This window comes from Limanda limanda, chromosome 1, assembly GCF_963576545.1.
Source record: "Limanda limanda chromosome 1, fLimLim1.1, whole genome shotgun sequence".
Taxonomy (NCBI): Eukaryota; Metazoa; Chordata; class Actinopteri; order Pleuronectiformes; family Pleuronectidae; genus Limanda; species Limanda limanda.
The window spans coordinates 1,278,165-1,296,030 of NC_083636.1; the positions used below are offsets into that span (position 1 = coordinate 1,278,165).

General features: G+C 46.9%; 1 protein-coding gene across 1 annotated transcript; it reads left to right on the top strand.

Moving 5' to 3' along the window:
* The first annotated feature begins 15,232 nt into the window (after positions 1-15,232).
* LOC133014414 (tripartite motif-containing protein 16-like) lies at positions 15,233-16,891 on the top strand. Its single transcript, XM_061081649.1, has one exon. It carries the CDS (start codon positions 15,233-15,235, stop codon positions 16,889-16,891), a length of 1,659 nt encoding a protein of 552 aa, XP_060937632.1.
* Positions 16,892-17,866: the final 975 nt, after the last annotated feature.

A 17,866-nucleotide genomic window follows, 5' to 3' on the forward strand; every position in this document is an offset into this window, starting at 1 on the left:
CTTCAAATTGTCTATAATGGCTCATAATAGCCACTTCTCCCCCGACTCATGCAGACGTCTCTGATGTGCACTGTGTTCCTCTTTTCTCTCCGAGTCAGAAACTGTGCGTGTGTCTGTTAATGTCGTATATGAACACATCCAAACTCTGAGCGTATATGATGTATATATGTAAATACCACCTGCATGAAAAGTCTCCATCTAACCTTTTATTGGGCAGGAGAACATTTATATTCATTCATAACAGCGTTAAAAGGACGAGAGAGACGAGGGAGAGATGTAAAGAGCAAAGTCACAAACACGTGAAAGAATGTGAACGAGTCAAACTCCACAGGAAGCCACGCTGCAGATCTGTGTCACAACAGGAAGTGAATGTTTCATTCAACCCTTCGCTCCCACAGGTTGAAGGTGAACATGAGGCCATCGGGACAGTAGAAGGACGACTCATCTCCACTTCCTCCAACTGTCCAGAAATACAGAAGAGATCCAAACTATCTGGGCTCCTAACGCTGCCGTCCTGTGGTGATGACGTCACTTGGAGTCCCGCCCATACACGTGCTCAGCCAATCAGGAGTCAGTCTCAGGGAGAAAAGAACAACCTAAAATGTCAGAAACCATCTTTGACAAACTGTTACGGTTTTGATGACGGAGATGGACCTAAATGCAGAGATTTTAAAATGAAAGGTATTTTAATTAAAGAAGCTCTTTAACTAAAAAACAAAACACAATAAAGCTTGCGCGGGGATTCAAAGACGAAGAAGCTCAGGAGATCTGGACAGCACCATGGAAGACTTCTTCTACCAGGTAGAAGAACAAACGATCCGACAGAGGACAAGGGGAAACACAGAGGCTTAAATACACAGGGAAGGCAGGGGCAATTGAACACAGGTGTAACACATAAGGGCAGGGCTGACAATCAAAGACAGGAAGTGAAGACGGAAACAACACACAAGGAACAGAGACTACAAAATAAGACAGGAAACATAAACAGAGTGTGCAGACATGAAAACAACTAGAACACACACAACAGAGATTTACTAAAACAGAAAACACTTAGAGACTGAAATAAACAAACTGAAATGACAGAACATGACACAAACATGTATTCAACATCTGCTTTGAATTACTAACTTTGGTCCATGTCCATTCTGCTATCATGGAGTTGGATTAATGACGTAAACTGCAGCCAGACACCAGGGGGCGATGGAGATGCTTTGGCTTCACTTTTGGGAGCTGTCATGTTGAACATCTTTATGTACAGTTTATAGTCAAATCTAATAAAATCGTGGATTTATTTATATTTCTTGATGTGTTAACTGTTTGGCTTCGATTGGCTAATCGGATGCAGGTCATGTGTCATGTGACCCTCATTACGTTCCAGACCTTTCTCTTCAGGATTCTTTAAGAAGGTTTTGTCGTCTCTCATCTTCTCTTCAGACTCTCATAATAATCCTCTAATAATCCTCTGTTTCATGCAGGTCTCTGGATGGTTTCTTCTTCACGGCCCCGGCAGCGCAGAGTCGGAGGTGAGTAAACTTCCATCAGACGCTCGTCGACAGGATGAAGCTCCGTCTGTTTCCTCTCGGCTCCGGACGTGGGACACGCTCACGCTCTTCAATTCACACCGACGTGTCTTTGCATCAGTTCCTGCTGCTTTGGTTGCATTTGTGTCTCGTCACGTCTTCTCAGTCACTTTGTATGCAACCGAGAGAGAGAGAGAGAGAGAGAGCGAGAGAGAGAGAGAGAGAGAGAGAGAGAGAGAGAGACAGAGAGAGAGAGAGAGAGAGAGAGAGAGAGAGAGAGAGAGAGAGAGAGAGAGAGAGAGAGAGAGAGCAGCTGTAGCCGTGATGTTTGCATGCACACATTTGAATATATTTGAGTATTTTAACATAGGACTAATGTATTCTTTGTGCTCTTTTTGCGTATGTATGTAATGTTGTGATGTGTACGGGTTGTGTGTGTGTGTATATGTTGTTATGATGTGTATGGGTTGTGTGTGACTACTGTTTACAAACCAAATGGCCCCTCGGGGACAGTAAGTAAAGACGATCTTAACCTAAACTTAACCTTTATTCTATTTAGTCTCTCACTGACTCTCCTCTTAACACCAGGTGACAACAGGCTGCTGGGAAATGCAGTAAATCCTGAAACACCAACAACTTCTTCCTCAACACAAGCAGCTCCTCCCAGTCAGGACATGTCTGTGTCTCCTCCCTTCACAGGTGTGTCAGTGTAAAACAACAAGCTGGGAACTGTGAGAGCTGAGTCACTGCAGGAAGTGAACGAGAGAGGGAGGAGCTGAGATCGTTGTTGCTGGGAGGTGGAGGTGGGGGGTGGGGGGGGGGGGAGTTCGTGTAGCAGTCGCATACAAGAATATCAGCAGAGGAGACTCAGCTATATGTGAATTTGGATGCAATGATATATCTTGGTCATTATATTATGATGGAAACAGTTATATATTTTATTACAACGGCATCAAGACTCGAGTGTCAGGTCCTGGGTCCTCCAGAGTAGGAGTGTACCTGGATCACAGTGCAGGTGTTCTGTCCTTCTACAGCGTCTCTGACACCATGACTCTCCTCCACAGAGTCCAGACCACATTCACTCAGCCTCTCTGTGCTGGAGTTTGGGTTGGTCCTGGAGCCACAGTTGAGTTCTGTAAACTCAAATAGACTCGAGTCATTAAAAGCAGTGATTTAGATTCTGTGTGTAAATCTTTAACTTCTTTTGTCTCAATGTTTGTTGATCAAAGTTCGTCGTGGTGACGTTGCTGCTCCGCACAGAGATCAGCTGTCAATCAAACACTGACCTTCCTTTATCACAAATATTTAGTTCTCACTTTGTAAAGACAGAAATCTATAATTACACTGAATGTGTTTGAAATAACTAATGTTGCTGTTGTTTTTTAAATCGATGTAGAATTCAGGTTGTGTGATGTTTTAGAACCTGTGTTGATCCTGATGAGTGCTGCAAAGGGGCGGAACATTTCTGGAAACTTTCTGGAAACTTTCCACGGGAAGTTAAGTTCAGGAATTTGGGACATTTTGTCACTTTTTTTGCAGAAGTTAGCCGATGACAGGGAACTTACAGGAAGTTGAGAACCAGCCGAGCTCAGCTGGAGCCTGGATGCAGCTCGTTGGGAACATTGTCTGCCTGTAAAGAAAACCTGTGACTTTGTGTTGTTGTTGAATGTCTTTGTCGTTACCTAGCATGTTGATGACTTGTTACACTGAAGCCATGTTCATGTTAATACCAAGTTCATTTGTATACAGTAGCTAACCTTTTACAGCCGTGAGAGTACGATGTATGTACAGTTGCAATAAGAAATATTCAACCCCCCCCCAAAGATTTTAAGGATTTATCAATTAAAGTTTTTTCAAAGAGCAAGATTCTGCTTCGGATGAATTCTTTATGATTTGAGTGAAACAGAAAGTCAACACAGAAAATGCATGATGTAGTATTTGTGTGTAACAGTATATTTTGTTAAGATAGCCATGTCACAATTATTCAACGATATAATATTGTTGTTTTTAAAGCTGTGTGATAGTTTTTATGGCCTAAAGTGGAAACCCCCAGGCGTGTGTGGGTCAGGTGTGTGTGTGTCAGGTGTGTGTATGTCAGGTGTGTGTGTCAGATGTGTGTCCGTTAGTTGTGTTTCTCAGTCACTTTGTATGCAAATGAGAACGAGAGAGAGAGCGAGAGAGAGAGAGAGAGAGAGAGAGAGAGAGAGAGCGAGAGAGAAAGAGAGAGAGAGAGAGAGAGAGAGAGAGCGAGAGAGAGAGCTAGAGAGAGAGAGAGAGAGAGAGAGAGAGAGAGACCCTAACCCTAACCCAAAAACACATTTTAATATATTTAATATTTTAACAAAGGACTAATGGATTCTTTGTGCTCTTTTTGTGTATTGTTCAAGTATGTGTTGTGTTATTTAATAGTAATTTGTTGTGTTTAAAGAGTGTTCTGATGTCCTGGGCGGCAGTGAAGGGGTCGGGGGCAGGACATGTGATGGGTTGGACAAATAGGATGGGTTCTATGGTAAAGAGGCTTTCTCATTGGCTGGTTTTACGGGGGGATTGGGCGGCAATGAGGAAGTGGCTCTTGTTGTTGATGTGCGCGACTGACGAAGGAATGAAAAAGGCACATGTCCGTGTAAAAGTTAATAAAGTGAAAAATTAAGAAAGAAGCTTCCTGTCCTCTCTACGCGAGGACATTACATTGGTGTCAGAAGTAAAAAGAGTCGCCTCCGGATTCCGCTACGAGCTCAGAGCGACCTACGATGAGTTGAAAGAAGATCAAAAAGGTAGCCGACCGTCCGGATTATATCAGCGCGGACGAAGGACAGAGTGTCGCCGAACTCAGAGAGCGGGTGAGAGAGATGACCCGGAGATTGGAGTTCAAGAAAGAAGCCGACCGTCCGGCTGAGATCAGCGCTGACGAGGGACGGGGTGCAGCCGCGCACATAGAGAAGGTGAGAGACATGACCCGGAGAATGGCCGGAGGGGCCGGCTTCAGTCGGGAGCAGCGCGACGGGGAAACGGCAGGCCGCAGTTCGCGGGTGGAGCCACACAGAGAGGCCCTTCCACCGTCAATGAAAACCCCCAGATACGACGGGAAAGCTAACTGGGAAGCATTCCATGCACAATTTGAACTGTTAGCCCAGGCTGGAAGATGGTGTGTGGAGGAGAAATCCCTTCAGCTTGCTTTGTGCCTTACTGGAGATGCTCTGACAAGCCTGTTGCTGTTAAGCCCCGCTGAGAGGAGTGACTATGATGCATTAGTGGGGGCGCTAAAGAGGCGGTTCGGATTGTGTTCAACAGCCAGCCTGCTTCGCTCTGTACTGTGCAGTAGACAGCGTCGGCCTAGGGAGCTGCTGAGGGATCTCGCCAACGACATTGAGGGGCTGGTCCACCGCACCTATACTCACATGCCTCCGGTCATCCAGAGTGAGTTAGCCCGCGACCATTTCCTGCAGGCCTTATTACCAGCTGACCTGCGTATCCAGACATTGCTAGCCCATCCCGGGTCCCTCCAGGTGGCTTTGGAATTAGCCACAGAAAGAGAGATGCTGTGTGCAGGGACATGGGGAACTGCGGTGGATATTACTGCACAAGTGAGAGCTGCACGTGGAGCCGAGCTAACTACAGCAGAACCTGCCTGGTTGAAAAGCTAACGCAGCTCGTGCGTGCCACCACACTGCGAGAGGAGCGGTCCCCAAGACCTCATGCAAGGGTCTGCTGGGGATGTGGACAGCCTGGCCACCTGGTTCGACAATGCCCTCGCAACCCAGCTAACCAGGGAAACAGGCCAGGGACCGCATAATCGGGACGATGCGGACCCCTACTGCTGTTTCCCGGCTCCCTACAAATAAAGAGACATTAAGCTGCACTAATAAGGTGGGAGTGCTTCCAGCAGCAGTTGAGGTTGACAACCAGCTGGAACGACTCATCATGCTGGGTCAAACGTGGATCGGAGACTGCTGGTATGCACCATTGACTATTGGGGGGACAGAGTGTTTTGCACTGGTGGACACAGGCTCTACAGCGACGCTGGTGAAACTAGAGATGGTGAAAAAGAAAACAGATATGTTCCCCACCATAGTGAAACTACGTACAGACAGTCACCGGGGAGCGAACACCTATGGTGGGGGAAACATTAGTGACTCTGGGGTTGGGGAGGAGATCTGCCCGCTGTCCAGTGTGGGTGGCGAACCAAGAAGGATTCCTATCCCCTTCCGTGCATCGATGAGGCCCTTGATGCAGTGGCAGGGTCGTCCTGGTTCTCCTCGCTGGATCTGCGCAGCGGATATTGGCAGGTCCCCCTCGCCCCTGATGCCAGACCCAAAGCTGCCTTCATCACTAATGGAGGTTTGTGGCAGTTTAAGGTTTTCCCATTTGGCCTCTGAAATGCCCCCGCCACGTTCGAGAGGCTGATGGACAAGGTGCTGGCTGATATTCCCCGCCAAGAGTGTGTCGTATATCTGGACGATATCCTGGTACATGGGGAATCCTTTGAGTCTTCCCTCAGGTCCCTCAAACGTGTGTTAGAGAGGGTGGCAGCAGCAGGACTAAAACTGCACCCCCAGAAGTGCTGCTTCATGAGACGGGAAGTGACTTTCCTTGGTCACACGGTTGGTGAGGGCGGTGTTGGCACCATGGAAGCGAAAGTACAAGCAGTGAAGGACTGGCCCACCCCCGACTCTGTCCAAGACTTAAAGAGTTTCCTCGGACTGTCCTATTACAGAAGGTTTGTGAAGGGGTTTTCCTGCATAGCTGTGCCCTTGTTCTGCCTGCTGAAGAAAGGGGAGGAGTTCTTATGGACAGAAAAGTGTCAGACAGCGTTTACTTCCCTGCAGGAAGCCCTGCTGGAGGCACCGATCCTCTGCCCACCTGACCTCACGCTCCCTTTCGTTCTGGACACGGATGCCAGCAACGTCGGCTCAGGTGCGGTATTGACCCAGTTGACACCAGGGGGAGAAAGAGTGGTGGCGTACTACAGCAGGACATTCAACAAAGCTGACTGCGCTACTGTGTCACCAGGCGGGAACTACTCGCTGTGGTCAGCGCCATCCGCCACTTCAAGTATTATCTTGGGGGCCTCCACTTCACTCTCCGCACAGATCACTCCGCGTTGCAGTGGTTAATGTCCTTCAAGGAGCCGGAAGGCCAGCTGGCACGCTGGATCGAGGAACTACAGGCGTATGACTTCACAGTGGTACACAGACCAGGTACGCAGCATGGCAACGCAGATGCACTCTCCCGGCGGCCCTGCCAGAGCGACGGCTGCCGCTACTGCGACAAAAGGGAGGCACAGGAGTGCGAATGTGTAAGGACTGCGGTGAAATGTGCAGCGGTGGGACCTGGGGGTCCGTCTGCCGATCAGCGACTGGTGGCTGTGGATGCAGGGGAGTGGAAGAAGAACCAAGAAGAGGATGGCGACATCAAGCCAGTAATCATGTGGGTGGCAGCACGACACAAACCGCGGTGGGAGGAAATATCTGTGTTTTCTCGGGCCACAAAAGGACTATGGTCAATGTTTGAGACCCTGCGCCTGTGTAATGGTGTGCTACAAAGGGGGTGGAAGGAACCAGCTACAGGAGAAACACGGTGGCAGGTGGTGGTTCCAGGGGCCCTGAAGGTGACTGTGCTCCGTGCAGTACACGGAGCTCCTGGATCTGGTCACTTTGGGATCTCTAAGACTCTCCGCCGGCTCCGACAGGGATTCTACTGGGGCCAACACAGGCGAGATGTTGAAGACTATTGTCGTCGCTGGGACAGCTGCACCGCACGCAAAGGCCCCACAGACAGATCCCATGCCGAACTCCAACAGTTTCTGACAGGGGGTCCTATGGAGAGAATCGGGGTCGATGTTCTGGGCCCATTTCCCCGCTTAGATAGGTGTAACCGCTATGTCCTCACCGTCATGGACTACTTTACTAAGTGGCCAGAAGCATACAGCCTGCCTGACCAAGAAGCGGAGACTATCGTAGACGCTTTGGTGGAGGGAATGTTCAGCCGGTTCGGGGCACCTGAGGTCATCCACACCGACCAGGGCAGGAACTTTGAGTCCCGTGTATTTGCAGCCATGTGCGAAAAGCTGGGCTCCCATAAGACACGCACCACACCCCTCCACCCACAGAGCGACGGCCTGGTCGAGCGGTTCAACAGCACACTGTCACAACAACTGGCCATAGTGACGGCTAAGCACCAAAAGGACTGGGACACCCATGTCCCCCTCGTACTGATGGCATACAGGTCTGCTGCCCAAGACTCCACATCCTGCTCCCCCGCCCGACTCATGCTAGGCAGAGAAATCCGAACTCCGGGCGAGATGATGATGGGCAGACCTCCAGACACCCCGCTGGATCCTCCGGGGCCTGAATATGCCAGGAAGTTACAGGATCGACTGGAGTCCGCTCACAAGTTTGCCAGGGGACAGCTGCAGAGTGCAGGGGCGAGGCAGAAGAGGAACTACGATGTACACACCAGAGGACGACATTTCGAAGCCGGCGAGTTGGTCTGGGTGTTCAACCCACAGAGGAAGAAAGGCAGGTGCCCAAAGCTGGACAGCAAATGGATGGGGCCCTGCACGGTCCTGGAGAGGGTGAGTGAAGTCGTGTACAGGGTCCAACTGCCGCTGAGAGATAGGAAAGTTGCCCTCCACAGAGACAGGCTGGCTCCCTATCAAGGCACGGCGACCCCACTGCGAGGACAGACTAGAACACGAGGCGTCGGGGACACTGTTCGAGCTCCTCCACAAGATCTCTCTGAGGTTCCGGTCCATGCCCCAGATTCCACGTTGGCAGGACCCCCCTCTGCTGCACGGCCGCAGAGGGAACGGAGGCCCCCTGACCGCCTGGGAGTCTTTGTTGTTCCCTCGGGGACGAGGGACTTTGATGGGGGGAGGTAGTGTAACGGACTGGGGTTATTGTTCAAGTATGTGTTGTGTTATTTAATAGTAATTTGTTGTGTTTAAAGAGTGTTCTGATGTCCTGGGCGGCAGTGAAGGGGTCGGGGGCGGGACATGTGATGGGTTGGACAAATAGGATGGGTTCTATGGTAAAGAGGCTCTCTCATTGGCTGGTTTTACGGGGGGATTGGGCGGCAATGAGGAAGTGGCTCTTGTTGTTGATGTGCGCGACTGAAGTGAAAAACGAAGAAAGAAGCTTCCTGTCCTCTCTACGCGAGGACGTTACATGTGTATGGGTTGTGTGTGACTACTGTTTACAAACCACCTGGCCCCTCGGAGACAGTAAAGACGATCTTAACCTTAACTTAACCTTTATTCTCCTTTGTTAGTTTTCCAGTCGTCGTAAAACACACTCGGCCTCTCACTGAATCTTCTCTTAACACCAGGTGAGAACAGGCTGCTGGGAAATGCAGTAAATCCTGAAACACCAAAAACTTCTTCCTCTAACACAAGCAGCTCCTAGTCAGGACATGTCTGTGTCTCCTCCCTTCACAGGTGTGTCAGTGTAAGAACCAGTGAACAACAAGCTGTGAACTGTGGGAGATGAGTCACTGCAGGGAGTGAACGAGAGGGTGAGGAGCAGAGATCTGTTTCTGCTCAGAGGAAGTGAATCTGTTCTAAAGTCTCTGGCAGAAGCTGAAATGGAGCAGCAAAAAAATCCACTTGACAGAGAAAGATTCTCCTGTTTGATTTGTCTGGATCTACTGAAGGATCCGGTGACTACTGTCTGTGGACACAGCTACTGTAAGAGCTGTATTAACACCCACTGGGACAAAGAGGAGGAGAGAGGAAGCTACAGCTGTCCTCAGTGTAGACAGACCTTCACACCGAGGCCTGTCCTGGAGACAAGCACCATGTGATTCACTGGAGGAGCTGAAGAAGACTGGACTCCAAGCTGCTCCTGCTGATCACTGCTATGCTGGACCTGAAGATGTGGCCTGTGATGTCTGCACTGGGAGAAAACTGAAATCTCTCAAGTCCTGTTTGAATTGTTTGGCCTCTTATTGTGTAAAACACCTCCAGCCTCATCTTCAGTCAGCTGCATTGAAGAAGCACAAGCTGGTGGAGCCCTTGGAGAAGCTCCAGGAGAACATCTGCTCTCGTCACGACGAGGTGATGAAGATGTTCTGCCGCACTGATCAGCAGTGTATCTGTTCTCTCTGCTCTGTGGAGGAACATAAAGACCACGACACAGTGTCAGCTGCAGCAGAAAGGACTGAGAGGCAGAGAGAGCTCGGGCTGAGGAGACAAACAATCCAGCAGAGAGTCCAGGACACAGAGAAAGACGTGAAGCTGCTTCAACAGGAGGAGGAGGCCGTCAATGGCTCTGCTGATAAAGCAGTGAAGCACAGTGAGAAAATCTTCACTGAGCTGTTGGGCAAGGCCCAGTGATCCGACTTAGAACAAAGAGTCGTAAAACCTTAGGCCAGGCTCGGGAAACCCCTTACATTTGAAATCCAGCATGGGCCCTTATCTCCATGTGGCAGCAGGTCACTTCCTGGGTTCCCAATGTAAGCCCGCCCCTGGGGGCCAAATCCTGACCTTTCCATTGGCCGCAGGCCACACTGACCCCTGACCCCTCCTCCAAGGAGGCTGGCCTCCTCCCAGGGATACAAAACCCCTGGAATCAGAGAAATCGCTCTCTTCACTCAGATGCCCAAGCGACAACAGGACCCCTAGGGGTCTTAATAGTTAACTCGGTATTTTTAAGAGACTCTCTTTGTCCTCTTCTTTTTCACTCCAGCACTGACGTTCCAGTTAGGCCTCCTCCGGTCTGACCCAAGGTTCCAGTCGCTAAAGGAGGCGACTAACACTCTTTTTGTCCTCAGATGCTCAGGTCGTATCCAGACCCTCCAGGGGCCTAAACACACGACTCAGTAACTAAGGAGGCGATTAGACGTTTGTTTAATATCATTTTATTTGAAGTCGTTTCATTTTCTTTTATCTCAGTCAAAGTTTTATTTTGGAAAGGACTTTTCCTGTTTTAACTTGAAAAGACAAAACAGGAATCTCACTCGGGAGGAGTGAGACACGGACTTTTAATCTTTTTCCACACGATCTTCAACCGGCTCCACGCAGCCGCACATCCCTGCAGAAGAAGACCAAGCTTCATCCCGTCACGGAGCATGACTGATCCGCTCCGGTCCGGCCCAGCTGCGGTGCTCACGGGAGCTCGCCTGAGAGGCCAAGACATTGTTCACTGGACTTCCGGGAGATTCGCGCCAAGGCGCATGCAACCCACGAAATCACGGTCACAGTAAGAGGCTTATGTTGTCTGGGCAGATGTTAGTTTTAATATGTAGCGTGTTGATTTAATACTTGAGTGTATTTTGTTGATGGAACTTCCGTGTTCCATTGTTTTAGCCGGCCACTACTCCGAGCCGCTACTTCCGGTTTCCGGTTTGATCGCAATGTTTTGTGTTGCAAGTAAATAGGGCCGCGAGAAGCGCCTCCGCCCGCACTGTTAACGTCTGTGTGAGTCTGCAGTGATTTCACCGATCAGAACCTCGGCCCACAACGCTCGCTTGAGGGCTGAGGGGTGAATCACTGTTAACTCATCTCAGGCGTACTTTTAAGAGCTTCTTTGAACTCTCCTTACATGTTTTCTCATGTTCTCTCTCTCTCTCTCTCTCTCTCCCGCTCTCTCTGTCTCCCGCTCTGTCTCTCTCTCTCTGTCTCTATCGCTCTCTTTCTCTCTGTCTCTCTCTCTCTCGCTCTCTCTGTCTCTCTGTCTCTCTCTCTCTCTCTCTCTCTCTCTCTCTCTCTCTCTCTCTCTCTCTCTCTCTCTCTCTCTCCCTCTCTCCTTCTAAACCGACCTATACACACTTCTGACCTGTATTTATAATACAGGTCATGTCACATAGTTAAATCTATGCTTAGAGAGGCTGAACACATCTGGAAACCATTCGGCCCCAAAGCCAAGCAGAGATAAGAATTCTCTTTGTCTAAAATTTCCTTTGTGTAATTCATGTGACGACCACCAGTGTGCGCTCCGGCCACATGGTGTCATTAACATATTCCATTTTGGATAACGTTAAGTTAAACCCACCATTTTGAGTCTATTATTGCCACGCCTCCGCTCTCTCTCTCTCCTCCCATCCTGGCTCTAAATTCATAACGGCTCCGCCATCTTGTTTTGTAGTCAATCCGCCATTTTGAGAGTTTTTAGGCCTTGATTCCACGAATCATGATCGGCCTCCATCTTAGATGTGATGTCACTACGCGTCATCGCCACCCCCCTTCTTTTTCTCTCTCTCTCGCACACACACACACACACACACACACACACACACACAGACACACACATTGATAGACACAGACAGACACACACACACAGAGACACATAGATGGACCAGAGGTTACATGCGTGTTCTAAATTGTGATAAGCTGCTGTTGTTATCTTTGAAATATGGGAGTTTGTTAAGATGATGAATCATTAAATAACACTAACTTTATTTCACACACACACACATAGACACACACACACAGAGAGACACTTTGAAACAGACACACACACACATAGAGACAGACATACATAGGTAGACCGCAGGTTGTCCATGTATTTTCTGAATTGTGATAAGTGCTGCTGCTGTGTTTACCTTTGAAATATTGGAGCTTGTTAAAATGATAAATCATTGAATAACATTATAACTTTATTTCCCCTTTTTAATAAATACTTTTGTAATTAAAGTATCTGTAGTCTGTGATTATTTGTGCATATGTATGTGATTGCAGCTGGATTATGATCGCCTGTGCTCGAACTTAGAAGCCTTCACTGTTTATTAAGTAATCGTTAATATTAAAATATTGACATTATTAATTTGACATTTATCATTATGAGACTGATAATTATAGCTTGACATCGTTGGCCCCTGGTTAACCAGGGTGGTGCCCCCCTTTCTCAATTATTAATATAGATAGTATTATTCTTAAATTGATAATTTTATTGTGTTGGACTAATTATTTTCATTATTCTTGGTTGATAACCTTATCATTGTTAATTGATAGCTTGTACTTTCTAATTGATAATTCCTATTTTCTCATTAGTGGTTTTATTGTTATTTGATTACCGATCATCTTCAATTAATAATTTAATTATTTTTGATAGATCATTTTTATTATTTTAATAATCATATTTCATGATTATTATTAATTAGCCAACGTCAAGTCTACTCCTATTGCACAACAGAGCTGATCAGACTGCTGGAGAAAAGAAGCTCTGATGTGGAGCAGCAGATCAGATCACAGCAGGAAACTGAAGTGAGTCGAGTCAGAGAGCTTCAGGAGAGGCTGGAGCAGGAGATCACTGAGCTGAAGAGGAAAGAACATGAACTGAAGCAGCTCTCAGACACAGAGGATCACAACCAGTTTCTACACAACTACCCCTCACTGTCACCACTCAGTGGATCTACACACTCATCCAGCTTCAGGATCCGTCCTCTGAGGTAGTTTGAGGACGTGACAGCAGCTGTGTCACAGGTCAGAGGTCGACTACAGGACATTCTGAGTGAGACAGAGATTTTACAGATTGTGTCTCAAGTGGTTGTTTTACTGCGAAAACCAGAGCCAGAGACCAGAGATGACTCCTTAAGATATTCACAGGAAATCACACTGAATCCAAACACAGCACACAGACGTGTGTTATTATCTGAGGGAAACAGAAAAGTAACATTTATGAGAAATGATCAGTCTTATTCTAAACACCCAGACAGATTCACTTGTGAGCCTCAGGTCCTGAGTAGAGCGAGTCTGACTGGACTTTGTTACTGGGAGGTGGAGGTGAAGGTGGGGGTGGGGTGGGGAGAATTTCGTGTAGCAGTCGCATACAAGAATATCAGCAGAGTAGGAGGCTCATGTGAATCTGCATTTGGATTTAATGATAAATCTTGGTCATTATGTTGTGGTGGAAAAAGTTGTAACTTTCATTACAACAGCATCGAGACTCCAGTGTCAGGTCCTGTGTCCTCCAGAGTAGGAGTGTACCTGGATCACAGTGCAGGTGTTCTGTCCTTCTACAGCGTCTCTGACACCATGACTCTCCTCCACAGAGTCCAGACCACGTTCACTCAGCCTCTCTATGCTGGAGTTGAGGTTTATAATAATGGAACCACAGCTGAGTTCTGTAAACTCAAATAGACTCGAGTCATTAAAAGCAGTGATTTAGATTCTGTGTTTAAATCTTTAACTTCTTTTGTCGCCATGTTTGTTGATCAAAGTTCGTTGTGGTGACGTTTCTGCTCCGCACAGAGATCAGCTGTCAATCAGACACTGACCTTCCTTTATCACAAATATTTAGTTCTCACTTTGTAAAGACAGAAATCTATAAATACACTGAATGTGTTTGAAAGAACTAATGTTGCTGTTGTTTTCTAAATCAAAGTAGAATTCAGGTTGTGTGATGTTTTAGAACCTGTGTTGATCCTGATGAGTGTTGCAAAGGGGCGGAACATTTCTGGAAACTTTCTGGAAACTTTCCACGGGAAGTTAAGCTCAGGAATTTGGGAGATTTTGTCACTTTTCTTTGCAGAAGTTATCCTATAACAGGGAACTTACAGGAAGTTGAGAACCAGCCGAGCTCAGCTGGAGCCTGGATGCAGCTCGTTGGGAACATTGTCTGCCTGAAAAGTAAACCTGTGACTTTGTGTTGTTGTTGAATGTCTTTGTCGTTACCTAGCATGTTGATGACTTGTAACACTGAAGCCATGTTCATGTTAATACCAAGTTCATTTATATACAGTAGCTAACCTTTTACAGCACTGAGAGTACGATGTATGTACAGTTGCAATCAGAAATATTCACCCCCCCAAAGATTTTAAGGATTTATCAATTAAAGTTTTTTCAAAGAGCAAGATTCTGCTTCGGGTGAATTCTTTATGATTTGAGTGAAACAAAAAGTCAACACAGAAAAGGCATGATGTAGTATTTGTGTGTAACAGTATAATTTGTTAAAATAGCCATGTCACAATTATTCAACAATATAATATTGTTGTTTTTAAAGCTGTGTGACAGTTTTTATGGCCTAAAGTGGAGTTGAAACATAATTAAGCCTTTGGGAACTCAATGATCCTTCACTGGCTTCAGCTGTGATGACTATATAACCCCCAGGCGTGTGTGGGTCACGTGTGTGTGTGTCAGGTGTGTGTCTGTTTGGTGTGTGTCTCAGTCACTTTGTATGCAACTGAGAGAGAGAGAGAGAGAGAGAGAGAGAGAGAGAGAGAGAGAGAGAGAGAGAGAGAGAGAGAGAGAGAGACCAGCTGTAGACGTGATGTTTGGCACAAACAAATTTAATATATTTTTGTATTTTAACAAAGGACTAATGGATTCTTTGTGCTCTTTTTGTGTATATATGTATTGTTATGTGTATGGGTTGTGTGTGACTACTGTTTACAAACCAACTGGCCCCTCGGAGACAGTAAAGACGATCTTAACCTTAACGTAACCTCTATTCTATTTTGTTAGTTTTTCAGTCTTCGTAAAACACACTCGGCCTCTCACTGACTCTCCTCTTAACACCAGGTGACAACAGGCTGCTGTAAAATGCAGTAAATCCTGAAACACCAACAACTTCTTCCTCTAACACAACCAGCTCCTAGTCAGGACATGTCTGTGTCTCCTCCCTTCACAGGTGTGTCAGTATAAGAACCAGTTAACATCAAGCTGGGAACAGTGGGAGATGAGTCACTGCAGGGAGTGAATGAGAGAGGGAGGAGCAGAGATCTGTTTCCTCTTCAGAGGAAGTGAACCTGTTCTTCAGTCTCTGGCAGCAGCTGAAATGGAGCAGCAAGAAAATCAACTGGACAGAGAAAGATTCTCCTGTTGGATCTGTGAGGATCTACTGAAGGATCCGGTGACTGCTGTCTGTGGACACAGCTACTGTAAGAGCTGTATTAACACCCACTGGGACAAAGAGGAGGAGAGAAGAAGCTACAGCTGTCCTCAGTGTAGACAGACCTTCACACCGAGGCCTGTCCTGCAGACAAACACCATGTTAGCTAATTCACTGGAGGAGCTGAAGAAGACTGGACTCCAAGCTGCTCCTGCTGATCACTGCTATGCTGGACCTGAAGATGTGGCCTGTGATGTCTGCACTGGGAGAAAACTGAAAGCCCTCAAGTCCTGTTTGAATTGTTTGGCCTCTTATTGTGAGAAACACCTCCAGCGTCATCTTCAGTCAGCTGCATTGAAGAAGCACAAGCTGGTGGAGCCCTCGGAGAAGCTCCAGGAGAACATCTGCTCTCGTCACAACAAGGTGATGAAAATGTTCTGCCGCACTGATCAGCAGTGTATCTGTTCTCTCTGCTCTGTGGAGGAACATAAAGACCACGACACAGTGTCAGCTGCAGCAGAAAGGACTGGGAGGCAGAGAGAGCTCGGGCTGAGGAGACAAACCATCCAGCAGAGAGTCCAGGACACAGAGAAGGACGTGAAGCTGCTTCAACAGGAGGAGGAGGCCGTCAATGCCTCTGCTGATAAAGCAGTGAAGCACAGTGAGAAGATCTTCACTGAACTGATCCGTCTGCTGGAGAAAAGAAGCTCTGATGTGGAGCAGCAGATCAGATCCCAGCAGGAAACTGAAGTGAGTCGAGTCAGAGAGCTTCAGGAGAGACTGGAGCAGGAGATCACTGAGCTGAAGAGGAAAGACCATGAACTGAAGCAGCTCTCAGACACAGAGGATCACAACCAGCTTCTACACAACTACCCCTCACTGTCACCACTCAGTGAATCTACACACTCATCCAGCTTCAGGATCCGTCCTCTGAGGTACTTTGAGGACGTGACAGCAGCTGTGTCACAGGTCAGAGGTCGACTACAGGACATTCTGAGTGAGATTTTACAGATTGTGTCTCAAGTGGATGTTTTACTGGGACAACCAGAGCCAGAGACCAGAGCTGACTTCTTAAAATATTCCCAGGAAATCACAATGGATCCAAACACAGCACACAGACGTTTGTTATTATCTGAGGGAAACAGAAAAGTAACACGTATGAGAGAAGATCAGTCTTATTCTGATCACCCAGACAGATTCACTGGTTGTTGTCAGGTCCTGAGTAGAGAGAGTCTGATTGGACGTTGTTATTGGGAGGTGGAGGTAGGGGTGGGGGTGTTGGGAGGAGTTTTTGTAGCAGTCACACACAACAATATCAGAAGACATGAATCTGCATTTGGATTCAATGATAAATCTTGGTCATTATGTTGTTATGGAAACAGTTATTACTTTCAATACAACAACATCAGGACTCCAGTGTCAGGTCCTGGGACCTCCAGAATAGGAGTGTACCTGGATCACAGTGCAGGTGTTCTGTCCTTCTACAGCGTCTCTGGCACCATGACTCTCCTCCACAGAGTCCAGACCACGTTCACTCAGCCTCTCTATGCTGGAGTTAGAGTTGGTTGGTCTGGATCCACAGCTGAGTTGTGTAAACTCAAATAGACTCGAGTCATTAAAAGAAGTGATTTAGATTCTGTGTTTAAATCTTTAACTTCTTTTGTCGCAATGTTTGTTGATCAAAGTTCGTCGTGGTGATGTTTCTGCTCCGCACAGAGATCAGCTGTCAATCAAACACTGACCTTCCTTTATCACACATATTTAGTTCTCACTTTGTAAAGACAGAAATCTATAATTACACTTACATGAATGTGTTTGAAATAACTAATGTTGCTGTTGTTTTTTAAATCAATGTAGAATTCAGGTTGTGTGATGTTTTAGAACCTGTGTTGATCCTGATGAGTGTTGCAAAGGGGCGGAACATTTCTGGAAACTTTCTGGAAACTTTCCACGGGAAGTTAAGCTCAGGAATTTGGGAGATTTTGACACTTTTTTTGCAGAAGTTATCCTATAACAGGGAACTTACAGGAAGTTGAGAACCAGCCGAGCTCAGCTGGAGCCTGGATGCAGCTCGTTGGGAACATTGTCTGCCAGAAAAGTAAACCTGTGACTTTGTGTTGTTGTTGAATGTCTTTGTCATTACCTAGCATGTTGATGACTTGTTACACTGAAGCCATGTTCATGTTAATACCAAGTTCATTTGTATACAGTAGCTAACCTTTTACAGCCGTGAGAGTACTATGTATGTACAGTTGCAATCAGAAATATTCAACCCCCCCAAAGATTTTAAGGATTTATCAATTAAAGTTTTTTCAAAGAGCAAGATTCTGCTTCTTTATGAGTTGAGTGATACAGAGAGTCAACACAGAAAATGCATGATGGAGTATTTGTGTCTAACAGTATATTTTGTTAAGATAGCCATGTCACAATTATTCAACGATATAATATTGTTATATATTTATAATACTGATCCTTCACTGGCTTCAGCTGTGATGACCATATAACCCCCAGGTGTGTGTGGGTCAGGGGTGTGTCTGTTAGGTGTGTGTGTGTCAGGTGTGTATGTCAGATGTGTGTCTG